We start from the raw sequence: 13894 nt of genomic DNA on the forward strand, positions 1-13894 counted from the left end.
TGCAAATGGTTTCTGTTTGTCACCGTTGTTTAAGGGTTCCATCGTTTTGACGGAATGAATAGCGCAGTCGACTACGGTATTGATTCCGGAAAAACAACGGAATCCTTAAATAATGGTGACAAACGGAAACCATTTGCACTGGATCCGTTGCCATTGAAATCAATGGTAATGCAAACGGAAATCTATGGTTTCCATTTGTTTCAGTCAGGGTTCCGTTCATGGGTTCCCTGGATGGAAAGCTCTGACGGAACCCATGAACGGAGCCCTGACACAGATGTGAACGAAGCCTTAGTCCTTATTCAGACGAACGTGTAATACATCTGTGTGACGGCCGTTGAAACAACGTCCGTCACACAGACCTATGTAATTCAATTGAGCCGTTCACATGGCGTGTGAAGGGTCTGTAAGAAAATAGGACATGTCCTATTTTTTGATGCTTCATGCATCCCTCCATAGACTCTACTCTGTGGGAGATGCATTGTAACGCACACCACAGCGCAAAGCATGTATGCACCTCGGACGTAAAAAAACGCCTGTTGCAACGCTCGTGTGAAACTAACCTTAGTGATCATGTTCATAGAATGTTGACCACTGGTGCACAGTATTACCATGTATACAGTGACATATCCCTCAACTTATTGTATCAAACATGCAACACAGAGAATTTGTCTGTTACGTATGGGCGTTATTTTTTTCTACGCTGCTAGCTGCAATGTGGTGCGGTTTTTCGGACGGAATGTGTTGCGGTTCCAAGGTCGTGAGTTCAATTCAGATACCGTAAATGGAACTGATTTTTCAGTCGTAGAGGTTTCTGTAACAAAATCTGCTGCATACGAATACACCCTAAGGCTTTTTTCACACAAACGTGTCCCTTTTGCGTTTGCAAAATCGGACACGTTTGTCATGCGTTGCAGTTTCGCTTGGCGTCCGTGTGTGTTCCGTGTGGCATCAGTTGTTGATGCCTTTATGTGCACATTTGTTTATTATTTTTTTCTCTTCATTTCTTATGAACTTGTGCGTGAATTACGTAGAGCTCACGGATGTGCGTCCGTGTGCTGTCTGTGATTTTCACGCACCCATTCACTTCAATGGGTGCTTGATGTGCTAAAAACGCACAAGAATAAGACATGCAGTAAGTTTCACGCAACAGAAACACGCTGCCTGAAAAGCACTGCATGTCTGAACGGCCCCATTGTATTGCACAGGTCTGTGTGAGGACGTCACAAGGACGTATTACACGTTCGACAGAATTAGGCCTAAGGCTGGGTTCCCACAGTGCAGATCTGCTGCAGATATTGCATGCTGTTTTTAAGCCAAAACCAGGAAATGAACCTAAACATAAGAAATATATAAAGAAAGGACACATGTAAAAAACAAAGAGAATATATTTTTGGTATCCCTGTAACTATAGCAACACATAATATACAGCTAGGCTTCGTTCACATTTGCGTCGGGGTTCCGTTCATGGGTTCTGTCAGACCTTTCCGTCAGGGGAACCCATTAACGGAAACCATAGCTTTCTGTTCACATTACCATTGATTTTAATGGTAATGCTTCCGTTGCTAATGGTTTCCGTGTGTCTCCATTTCGTAAGGTTTCCATTTTAATGGCAGAATCAATAGCGTCATTGACGGAAATGGAAATCTTTTGGTACGGAGACAAATGGAAACCATTAGCAACAGAAGCATTACCATTGAAATTAATGGTAATACAAATAGAAAGCTATGGATTCCGTTTGGTTTAAGTTCATGGGTTCCCCTGAAGGTCTGACAGAACCCATGAACAAAACCACGACTCAGATGTGAACAAAGCCTAATGTGTTATTATTGGTGACCAGTGTTGAAAACAAAATAAAGAAAAACAATGGTGGACTTGCTTTTTAATGCAATCCGCCTTTATAAAATGAAGAAGTCCCAGCCATATATGGCCAGTCTTGTCAGGAGCAGAGTAATGTCCCAGGCAGACTGCTAGTAGCGCTATCCCTGGGACTTTGGCTCTGGGGTTGCCCCTGACATCACTAACCGTTTATGGACAGTGATGTCAGGGGCTTCCCCAGAGCCGGAGTACCAGGGAGAGCGCTACTAGCGCTCTGCCTGGGACTTCAGCTCTGCTTTATGGACAGTGATGTCAGGAGCAGAGCAGGAGTCCCAGGCAGTAGTGCTCTGCCCGGGACTATGGCTCTGGGGTTGCCCCTGACAACACTGTCCATATATGGATAGTGACATCAGGAGCTTCTCCTGAAGCGGAATCCCCAGCCAGAGTGTTCGCAATGCTCTGGCTGGGGATTCCACTCCTAGAGGGAACCCCAGAGGCGCTACCTACAGGGAGGGTGGCTGTGTGGCACTACCAGGGAGGGAGCTGTGTGGCACTACCTAGAAGGAGGGGGCTGTGTGGCACGACCTGGGAGGACTGCTGTGTGGCACTACCTGGGAGGGGGCTGTGTGGCACTACCTGGGACGGGGGGCTGTATCACACTACCTGGGAGGGGGGCTGTGTGCACTATCTACAGAGGGCACAAACTGGGGGGCCTAACTTCTATATGGGGGCATAAAGTGAAGTTTTCTGCCATTTTACTGCCGCTGTGAGTTCCCTCGCAAAGGGGCCTACTAAGTTTGTGTCGCCAAAGAGCCCACATAAACCTAGAGCCAGCCCTGAACAGTGGCGTAGCTATAGGGGTCGCAGTGGTCGCAGTTGCGCCCGGGCCCCTAAGCCTGAGGGGCCCACGGGCCCCCCTCGCCACACTTAGTGTCCGTATCATTGCTTCTTAGATAAAATCGATCTTTACACAGCGCAGGTGCAGCAGCGTGTGTACTCCCCCTCCCTTCTTGTGCTCTGAGGCACTGGATTGGAGGAGACAGGGGAGGAGTCTAGATACACACACTGCCGCACGCTGTGTAAGGAGAAGCTCATGTCTTATCGCAGCTCGTTTCCCCCACATCCATGTGAGTTCTGGACAGGCGTTACTCATACAGTTACATTGTCTTTCTTTAGTGTGCTTTCCCTATAATGTTTGATCTTTGCTGTTTCTCTCTGTTCTTTCTATCCTGCAAATAGAGGACAGAACTGGAGGATTCAGCAGTTAGAGCAGCGCAGACAGGACACTGATAACAGAGGTTACTGAGGGTCATAATTCATTACAGGACAGCTCCAGCCTCCAGTTATCGGGAAGACACTGATAAGGGGGCTAGAGGTTACTGTGGGTCATGATTGCACATTACTGGAGGTCTGGAGCTGTGCTGTAATGTGAAGCTCTGCTGTGCCAGTGTCCATTAGGAAGCTATAGATAATAAAGAGGCTGCTCCTACAGATTTGTTAGATAATATCTAGTAACAGGGGCATTTTCTTAATTTTTTTTTTTTTTGACAGAATCATAAATTATCAACTATCCTTAGGATAAGTGATCATTTTGTTATCGCTGGGACCCACTGGCGTAGCTATAGGGGTCGTAGTGGTCGCAATTGCGACCGGGCACCGAATCCAGGGGGGCCCACAGCCCCCCCGCACCACATCAATAAAAAGTTACTATAGTAACTCGGGCCGCGGTCCCCTGTTACTATAGTAACAGACTGTACTTACCTTCCTGGTTCCGGATCGCAGCGGAGGTCCTGACGTCAAGCGCTGTGCGCCGCGCACAACTTCGAGAGGACAGAACTTCTGCCGCGGCTGAAGAGGAAGGTAAGATTAGTTGCCCTGACTGGCGGGGTCCGACTCCTGGGACCTGCCAATCAGCTGTTTTGAAGGGGCCGCAGCACTCGTACGAGAGCTGCTTCCCCTTCATTCCGGTCACACTGTGAATCGGTGTCAGAGATTCACAGTGTGAGCGAGTAGTGAAATGAAGGGGGAAGCAGCTCTCGTACGAGTGCTGCGGCCCCTTCAAAACAGCTGATTGGCGGGTCCCGGGAGACGGACCCAGACACATCAGCTATTGATGGCCTATCCTGTGGATAGGCCATCAATGTTTAGGGACTGCACAACCCCTAAGCCTACGATGTAGCAGGCTTAGGGGGCCCATGAGACAGGATCACAGATTGTGTGATCCTGTCTGCTGGGCCCTGTATCTAAGCCAATCACATGGTAGGCTTAGATACATGGCCCATGCGTGATCCTGTCTGCTGGGCCCTGTATATAAGCGTACCACACTGTAGGTTTAGATACAGGGCCCCAGCACACAGTAATCTTATACTGTATAAGATTACTGTCTGCTGGACCCTGTATCTAAGCCTACGTTGTGGTAGGCTTAGATACAGGGTCCCACAGATAGCATCACACATGGGCCCTGTATCTAAGCCTAACACATGTGTTACTAATCCTTTTTCTTGTGTGTTTTCTTACAGGTTCGATCGTTGGACTACGTCGGATTCCAGGACTACTTCGATGACGGCTTTTTTATTTATGATCAATAAAATGGTTAATGAGGGTTGTGTGTTTTTTTTTTTTTATTTCAATAAAATATTTTTTCTATGTCCTTGTGTTTTTTTTTTAAACTATATTACTACCGCCTTAGTAATGGCCGCCGGCTGATTGACAGCATCCATTTGCTAAGGCGGGGCTTAGTGTTAGCCGATGCAGAGGCTAACACTAACCCCCTTTATTACCCCAGTACCCACCGCTGGGAAGAGCCGGGTACGATCCAGTACCTGACCATCTGTAGTGATGGTCGGCCACTGGGGTGGCCGCAGGCTGGTATTATCAGGAGGGGAAAGGCCAGATACAGTGGCCCTTCCCACCCTGGTGATGCTAGGCTGCTGCTGCTTTATTGTATCTGTCTGGTTATAAAAAATAGGGACCCCGCGTCATTTAAAAAAAATAAAATAAAAAATAATTGAAAAGAACGATGTCGGGTCCCCCCCAATTTTCATAACCAGCCAGATACAACACAGCAGCAGCAGGCAGCATTACCAGGGTGGTAGGTGTCATTGTTTTTGGCCTTCCCTAGCCTAATACTACCAGCCTGCGGCCACCCCGGTGCCTGCCCGTCACTACAGATGGTCGGGTACTGGTTCGTACCCGGCTCTTCCCAGCACCCCTGGTGGCGGTGGGTACCGGGGTAATAATGGGGGTTAGTGTTAGCCTCTGCACCGGCTAACATTAAGCCCCGCCTCAGTAATGGAGGTTGTCAATCAGCCAGCGGCCATTACTAAGGCGGTGATAATAAAATTTAAAAAGATACAAGCACATAGAAAAAATATTTTATTGAAATAAAAAAACAACCCCCATTAACCATTTTATTGAGAATAAAAAAATGCTGTCATTGAAGTCCTCGAATCCGAAGTCCAACAACCGAACCTGTAAAAAAACACAAACACACAAAAATAATCAGTAACACTTAAAGAAGCAAAATTATTATTCTTACCTTTCCTGGGTCCAGCGCTGGAGCCGCAATGTCAGCGAGCTGAGCCCTGTATCTAATCCAATCATGTGTGATACTGTCTGCTGGGCCCTATATCTAATCCTATCATGTGTGATACTGCCTTCTGAGCCACTGTATCTAATCCTATCATGTGTGATACTGTCTGCTCAGCCACTGTATCTAATCCTATCATGTGTGATACTGTCTGCTCAGCCACTGTATCTAATCCTATCATGTGTGATACGGTCTGCTCAGCCACTGTATCTAATCCTATCATGTGTGATACTGTCTGCTGAGCCAATGTATCTAATCCTATCATGTGTGATACTGCCTTCTGAGCCACTGTATCTAATCCTATCATGTGTGATACTGTCTGCTCAGCCACTGTATCTAATCCTATCATGTGTGATACTGTCTGCTCAGCCACTGTATCTAATCCTACCATGTGTGATACGGTCTGCTCAGCCACTGTATCTAATCCTATCATGTGTGATACTGTCTGCTGAGCCAATGTATCTAATCCTATCTGTAATGGCAGGAAGTAGGTGAAGGGAACAAGTGAGCCCTAATCTACCCACCGCCCTGTCCCTGACCACTTGCAACGACCCACCCTAGGCGACGGGGCACAACTTGGCGGCGGTCCCTACTCTGTCTAAGTGCAAGGGAGTACAAACAGGGAACACGCAAGGGAAGGGGCAGTAGCCCACGGAACGCCGCGAGGAAACGGAGCGGTGAATGAGTCAGTCAGGATCAGGATGTAGTGGAGTATACCAACGAGAGCACGGAGCAGGAAGCAAGCCAGGGGCAAGCGAAGCAGGATAAGCGGAACTGAAGCAAGGCAGAAGCACGGCAGAAGCAGGCTGGAGCAAGACAGCAGTGGGGCCAGGAATCCAAGAAGAATAACAAGCACTGAGGAAGAGAACACGGCAGGTATAAATGGACAGGGGGCGGAGCTAACTCCGACTGACCAGGCCGCGATAGGCTCTCCCACTCCTGAGCCTGCCACCCTGGTTGGTGGGAGCCGGTGTCAGTCTAAGAGGTCTGGCCTCAGGTGTCGACTGATTAATCCCGGGAGTATACACAGACGTAGTACCTGGCAGATCCTTTACACTATCCTAGTTTATAGGGTCGTAGTGCTATAGATATGCTATGCTGTCTCCTATACACACATTTTTTTGGGGGGCGGACACATATATATTGGGGCTATTTCCCCTGACATTTTAAGCCCTTAGTGACGCCCCTGGCTGCTAGTGCTGCATTGGTGAGTCACTTAGGAGACCCAGCGATGCAGCTGAAAGTTGCGGACCGTCGGCCATGAGAAGATTGCGGGGGGGGCCCAATAAGAACTTTTGCATCGGGCCCATGAGCCTTTAGCTACGCCCCTGGCCCTGAATATATGTTATCAAATCTCTTATCCATTCATACATTACTAATTTAATGGAAATGTGTTGCAAAATATTTTTTATTTTTTATTTGATATGTTTTAATATATAGGTATACTTTAATTATTTTATTATGTGCACTAATGTTACTTTATTTATTAATAATTTTGTCTTCCTGTTAGGGCAGCTATCTTTATTAGCATCTGTGTATGTGTCTCTGCATGATACAGCACATGCAGCGCATAGAAGAGTAGGGACAGAAGCTGAACCCATCTCCTATGCTGGAGCCATTCTAGCTGTAAACTAGACACTCTGTGGCATGCGTAGTTTACAGGGACCCTCGCTTCTAGGGGGAAGACTGACGCCATATTTTTGAAGAGCGGAAGCCGCTGCCGGCACAGCTATGAGCTCCGGTTCTTCTTTCTTGACTTTTGCCATTATCAGCCTCTTGGTGTCTCCTGTAGCTGCTGCTGCTGTGATCAGCACACCCTATCACTGTGCAGACACTATCAAAATGGCGCTACACAGTGATAAAAAAAAAATGGGAGGAGTGTTAAACGCTATGTAAACCCTTGAAAGCTATTTTCTTTAATAAAAAGGTCAATCAGTGTGTTTTGTGCAACTTTATAATTAGTTTATATAAAAAATTATTTAAACTTTTTTAGAGATCTTAGAACTGACGGGTTCAGTGTCAGTGGGTCCTGTGTGTCTCTGACACGCAGAATCCACCTGTTATCACTCACATCTGAGTTCATAACTTAGATGTTATCGATTACAGGTGGATGCATGTCTCTGATGGATTCAGGTCTTAGCACACGATACAGCTGCTCTGTATACAGAATACAGAGCAGCTGCATGCCAAAAATTAAAAATAATTTTTAATAAAACCTAATAATAAAGTTTCACAAAACACACTGATTGATCTTTTAATATATATATATATATATATATATATATATATATATATATATAGCTTTCAAAGGTGTATATAACGTTAGGGGCGTAACTAGGAAACACTGGGCCCTATAGTAAACTTTTGACTGGGGCCCCTTCCCTGGGTGCCACACACAGCCCACCCTAGTAGATAGTGCCCCTTGTAAATAGTGCCATACAGCCCCCTCCTGTAGACAGTGCTATATAGCCCCCTCCTGTAGACATTGCTATGCAGCCCCCTCCTGTAGGCAGTACTATACAAGACCCCCTGCAAACAGTGCTATACAGCCCCCTGTAGACAGTGCTATACAGCACCCCCCTTAGACAGGGCTATACAGCCTCCCCATACAGTACTATACAGCCCTCCCTGTAGACAGTGCTATACTTTCAAGTATCACAAAGAGGGACAAACGATGTGGCAAGCAGTGACAATTTTTTTCTTTTAAGCCACGCCTCTAATCCCACCCTATCCCCGCCCATACACACTCGGTTCAGCCGACATAGTATGATCCTCCCATAGTGCGACCCACACAGTATAATGCCTCTATAGCTGCCACTATACAGTAAAATGCCCTCATACAGTATAATGCCCACACAGATGCCCCATACAGTATAATGCCCACACAGATGCCCCATACAGGATAATGCCCACACAGATGCCCCCATACAGTATAATGCCCACACAGATGCCCCATACAGTATAATGCCCACACAGAAGCACCATACAGTATGATGCCCAAACAGATGCCCCCATACAGTATAATGCCCCCATGCAGTACAATGCCCAAACAAATTCCCCCATAAAGCATAATGCCCCATAGCTGCACCCATGCAGCATAATACCCCCATAGCTGCGCCCACAATATAATGCTCTCCATAGCTGCCCCACAGAGTATAATATCCCACATAGCTGCCCCCACAGTATATTGCCCCATAGCTGCCCCATACAGTATAATGCCCCCACAGTATAATGCCCCCCATTGCTGCCCACACACAGTGTAATGCCCCTCATAGCTGACCCCACAATTTAATGCCTCTCATACCTGCCCACACAATATATAATGCCCCCCATAGCTGCCCCCACCGTATAATGCCATGCATAGCTGTCCCCACTGTATAATGCCCCCATACAGTATAATGCCACCCATAGCTGTCACCACAGTATAATGCTACCACAGTATAATGTCGCCCATACAGTATAATGTCCCTCACAAAGTAAAATTCTCCTGTAGCTGCCACCATATCAGCCTCCCTTCCCTACCCAGTATAATGCCCCATAGTACCTAATAGAACAATGACGTCACTAAATCGCGCCTGCCTGCGCCGAGCCGCTCACAGCAGAGTGAATGCTGGAGCAAGGAGCCGTCAGCTCCTTGCTCCAGCATTCAGGAAGCGGGACCAGCGCGGTCAGCGCTGTATAGCTACGGCGGCCCTGTGGGCCCCCCAGGCTTAGGGGCCCAGTCGCAATTGCAACCATTGTGACGCCAGAGCTACGCCACTGCATAACGTGGTCACCAGTAGGGAGATTATTCCTCCCACATTTACAGCAGCCGTGAGTCAGGTTGTTTTCCCTGATTCACCCTACTGTAATTCTGGGAATTGCTTCCTCTGGTGGCCAATATAGGGAAACTTAAAAATTATTATTTCATTTTTAATATTTCCTGCCTTGTGGAAGAATAAAATAATACCCAAAAATGGCAATTTATAATAAAGAAGGAACAACTTAATAAAAAAAATAGAAAATTTGCGACACATTCCTTTTAAGGGGAAAAAAAGGTGTTCAAAAGGTATGCTTTAAAGGGTTTGTTCAGTTTAGAAAATTACTTTTCATACACCTTTTTATGGAATTCTGAGTTAATAGAGGGTGGTCCTCTGTTCAAGATTCTCATCTCTTGGCCAGAGTGGAAAGTGGTTACAAAGAGGATCTTTCGCTCTGGAGGACCTATCATGTCCTGCATTACACAGACATCATATTAGTTTAAATGAACATGGTGTAATTCTTCATTTCCCCTGTGGTGGCGCTCCTGTAAAATTAAACACCTACTGCCAGGTTTCTCCACAGATTACAATTGAACATTGGGCATCCCAACAGGGGGATACTATGTGATCTGCTCAGTGTCAAGGAAGCTTCTAACAAGTAAGAATTGTCCAAAAAGGAGAACCCCTTTAACCCCTTCTTGCTCTATACAACGCGGGTGTCGGCTGTATGTTACAGAAAACACTTCACTGTAACGAGTGAATCCCACTCGTTTAACTCGTTAGATGCTGCGGTCAACAGTGACTGCAGCATCTAAAGCATTAGAGAGAGGGGGAGAGTACTTCTGACAGCCCATTGGCCCGATGGTTGGCGTGGCAGCCTGGCGGCCTAATGAATGCCCCCAGGTCTGCCATCTTAATAGAAGCCCATCAGAAACATGATATACTGCTATACATTAGTATTGCAGTATATAGTGCTAGTGCTCCAACGATCGCTGGTTCACGTCCCCTAGGGAGACAAATAAAATAAGTTAAATAAAGTGTTTATATGTACTAAAGATATATATTAAAAGTTCCCAAAAAAAACTTTTCCCATTTTCCTCCTAAAGCATTGTTAAAAAAACAAACAAAACATAATTGGTATTGCCAAAGTCTGAACTATTGCAATATAACATTATTTAACAAGCATGGTGAATGCTGTAAAAAAACCATGATTGTTGTCTTTTGGTCCCCTCATCTCGCACAATAAGGGTATGTTCACGCAACCTATTTTTTTTTGCCAGAAAAATAGCCAAAAATCGGAAGCAGAACGCCTACAAACATCTGCGCATTGATTTCCGACCGGCCGTTTTTTTACGCGGCCGTTTTGAAAAACGGCCGTGAAAAAGAAGTGCAGGTTTTTAATAGACTATTGAAAACAGCTCCAAAAACGGCCGTAAAAAATGCAGCTAAAAACGCCGCGAAAATCGTGAGTGGCTTAAAAAACGAAGCGAAAAAAACATTTTCCACCACATAAATAATTTTTTCCCCATTTCCTAGTACATTATATGGTATAATAAATGGTGACATGAAAAACTACAACTCGTCCAGCAAAAATCAAGCCCTCATAGGGCTATATCAACGGAAAAATAAAAAAGTTATAGCTTTTGGAAGGTGGGGAGAAAAAAAATTAAATGAAAATCTGAAAAATTACTACATCAGGAAGGGGTTAAAAAACTGTTGTTTATTCTTAAATATGTGTATAAAAAAAATATCATATTCTTGTTCTTTGCAGATACAACACAGTGGCTCTCCAGTAGTCCTCCTAGTTCTGGAATCATCTGCATGGGGAGAGTATGAATCTCGTGGAGTAACACCAAGCATAGCATTTGCTGATACATCTTCCTTACCCTACCAACCACGAAAGCTTCACTTAGTACGATGCCCACAGGGATATGGGTTCCTTTTAAGGCAAGAAAAGTGTCTAGGAGGACAAGGTAAGCAAATTTATGTGAAGACACACCAGCTGCAGGTAACTGCATAGACAACAAACATAAAAAAGAGAGGAGATGATTAGATCAATGCTAACAGCGGCATCTAAGTGGTTAGACAGAGGGAGTCTCCTTTGGCGCTCCAGGAACACAATTGCAGGTTGCTGATGGGTTGCCATGGCAGCTGGGGACTAACCATGTAAATAATCCCTGCCTAGACTGTAATACTGACAAGCATAATACATTGCAATACAGAAATATTATAGAATCAAAGGACCATATGTTTAAGTCGCCTTCTGACACAAAAAAATAATAAGTTAAAAAAAATATTCAAGCCACCATACAGCTCCTTTAATGATTAAATAAGTATCTTTAAATGCAGCAACGCAAAAACAACTTATTTTTATTTCTTTTTCTTAAATGTTTATTTTGCAAAAAACATAGAAAATCATTGGTATCGGTGTATTCGTAATGACCCACAGAATAAATCATGTCATTTAGGCTGGGTTCCCACGTAGCGTAAACGCTGCAGAATTTCTGCAAACTGATTTATTTGCAGAAATTCCGCAGCATTTACAGTAGCAGCAAAGTAGATGAGATTTAAAGATAGAGAGTAAAGATAGGGAGTATAATGACCAGCTCCCTGTCACAAAAAAATGCTAAACACAGAGTTCAAAGTGAGTTCCCTTCCTGCATTCAGGACGTTGCAATGACATCATGGGCCTCCGATTGTTACATGGGGAAAAGGACATGATTTGTGTCCTCCCAGCATTTCTCTGTGTGCAGATCACTGCTAAAAGTCATCTAATAACCAGCAGGTATTAGATCACAATTATGTGTGATCTGCATACATAGGAATGCTGGGATTACACAGATCATTTTAATTAAATTCAGTTTCCTCCAGCACCATACTTATACTTAAAGAATGAAAATATACGGTCACAGGGGACATCTGCCCTGCTTCAGTGTCAGTGTAATCAATATTAGGGCTGTGCTGGATCTAGTGAGACCCAGCAACAGCCTCCTGCTCCCGACATCCCGGCGAACACGTGATCGCTCACGTGACTACTGGGATGAATACAGGCAGCGGCACTGTCACTGCTTCTATTCCAAGACACTATGTGTGGCTCTCCAATTGTTGTCAGCTGCTGATTCCATTGTGCATTTGAGATACCAGGGATGTTATAGCCTTTCTGAACCTTGGTATTGGGGTCAAAACCAAATCACTGGCAGTCAAGATTAGGTTACATTTATATCACTTGGTTATATCTTTGGTGGCAACAGTTGCTATAGTGGGCAAAAGTGCTTAGATTAATGATCACATACAGCACTGATAGCTAACATGATGGCGTGAAGCAAACAACTGTGCTAAACTAGGACAGAAAGCTAGGGCAGTGACAGCCACAAAAAATATATATTTGAGGTATGCATCACATAATCGGGGACAGAAGCACAATCCACTATATAGAAAATTTGGGGCATATTCTTACAACACAGATCTGCCATAGGCAAATCCACTGTGGATTTTTCAGGGTATGTTCACTCTGCGGACTCGGGAGGCAGGAAAATTTGATGCAGATCCGCAGTGAAATTCACTTAAAAAATATGCACATTATAGTCAATGGAGCTAAACAGTGTGTGGAAATCCACCGGGTTTTACATGCAGAATCCATGTCAATAAGTGACGCTTTAGAAAATTCTGTTGCCATATAAATGGCAACGCGGATTTCCCATTGACAACAATAGGAGGCGGTTTGTGTGTGGATTTCACGTGGAATGCAATGCAGAATCCACATGAAAATTCCACTGTGTAAGCACATCCTTAAAAATCTGAAGCAGAAATCTGTGGCTCAAAAACGGACCTCTGCTGTGGATTGGCCACCGGATCCGCAAGCAGATTAGCCCAATTGTAATTCAATGGAGCTTATTCACAGCTTTTCGGGACAGGATCTGTGGCAATGATGAACATGCTATAAATTTTCAAATCCAAAGCGCATTTGTTATTCCGTGTAAATATTTTTCAGAGCGTGTGAATAGGGGATAAAATACTATTTTTTTTTCTTAGGTTTCCTCCCACACTCCAAAAACATTCAGATAAGAAATTTAGATTTTGAGCCCCATTGGGGACAATGAGTGATAAATTCGTTATAGCGTTGTGGAATATGTTGGTTAAATAGAAATTAATAAATATATTTATATTGTATGAATTAGGCTAAGTTCTCATTAACATTGGGGTTAAAATTCCTTTTCCCTTCTGGGAATGTTTTCCTATGTTCCCAGCTTTGGGGTTCTGTTCTCATTTTTGAGGACAGAAAAAAAGCAAAAACGTATTTCCCTAAGGCTTTTGAGAACTGAGCCTTATCCTACTTTTTTTATGTTCCAAAACAGGACAGTTTCTATGTGAGCTGGACCCAGGACTTCCAGCAGAAGTTGCTGGAATGCATGAAGGAGACCGTCTACTAGGAGTGAATGGACAGAGTGTTGAGGGATTGGAGCATGAGGACATTGTCAGTCTCATTCAGGAAAGTGGAAAACAAGTAACTCTGCTTGTCATAAGCAATGAGGGAGACCGATTTTACAGTGAGGTAATTAATGGATCATTGAGGAATTATAATAATAAAAAGTATTATAAAAATTATACAAAAAAATCCCAAAAAACAAGTTAACACAATACATTTAATCATAGTAAGACGTTAGGCCTCATTCACAACTGCGTCGGAGGCTCCATGGCAGATTCGGGTGAGAGTACCGGAGACAATAGCGCAGCATGCTATGCTATTGTC

The 13894-nt window shown here is 44.6% G+C and overlaps 1 protein-coding gene across 1 annotated transcript in view; it reads left to right on the plus strand.

Annotated features, from left to right (window-relative positions):
• The window catches only part of NHERF4 (NHERF family PDZ scaffold protein 4), a 302457-nt gene that overhangs the window by 256958 nt on the left and 31605 nt on the right, over positions 1-13894 (plus strand). The window contains exons 8-9 of the mRNA XM_075840824.1: positions 10916-11117; positions 13500-13696. Of these exons, the coding sequence (XP_075696939.1) occupies positions 10916-11117; positions 13500-13696 (399 nt within the window). The remainder of the gene's footprint in view (positions 1-10915; positions 11118-13499; positions 13697-13894) is intronic.

Source organism: Rhinoderma darwinii, chromosome 10, assembly GCF_050947455.1.
Source record: "Rhinoderma darwinii isolate aRhiDar2 chromosome 10, aRhiDar2.hap1, whole genome shotgun sequence".
NCBI lineage: Eukaryota > Metazoa > Chordata > Amphibia > Anura > Rhinodermatidae > Rhinoderma > Rhinoderma darwinii.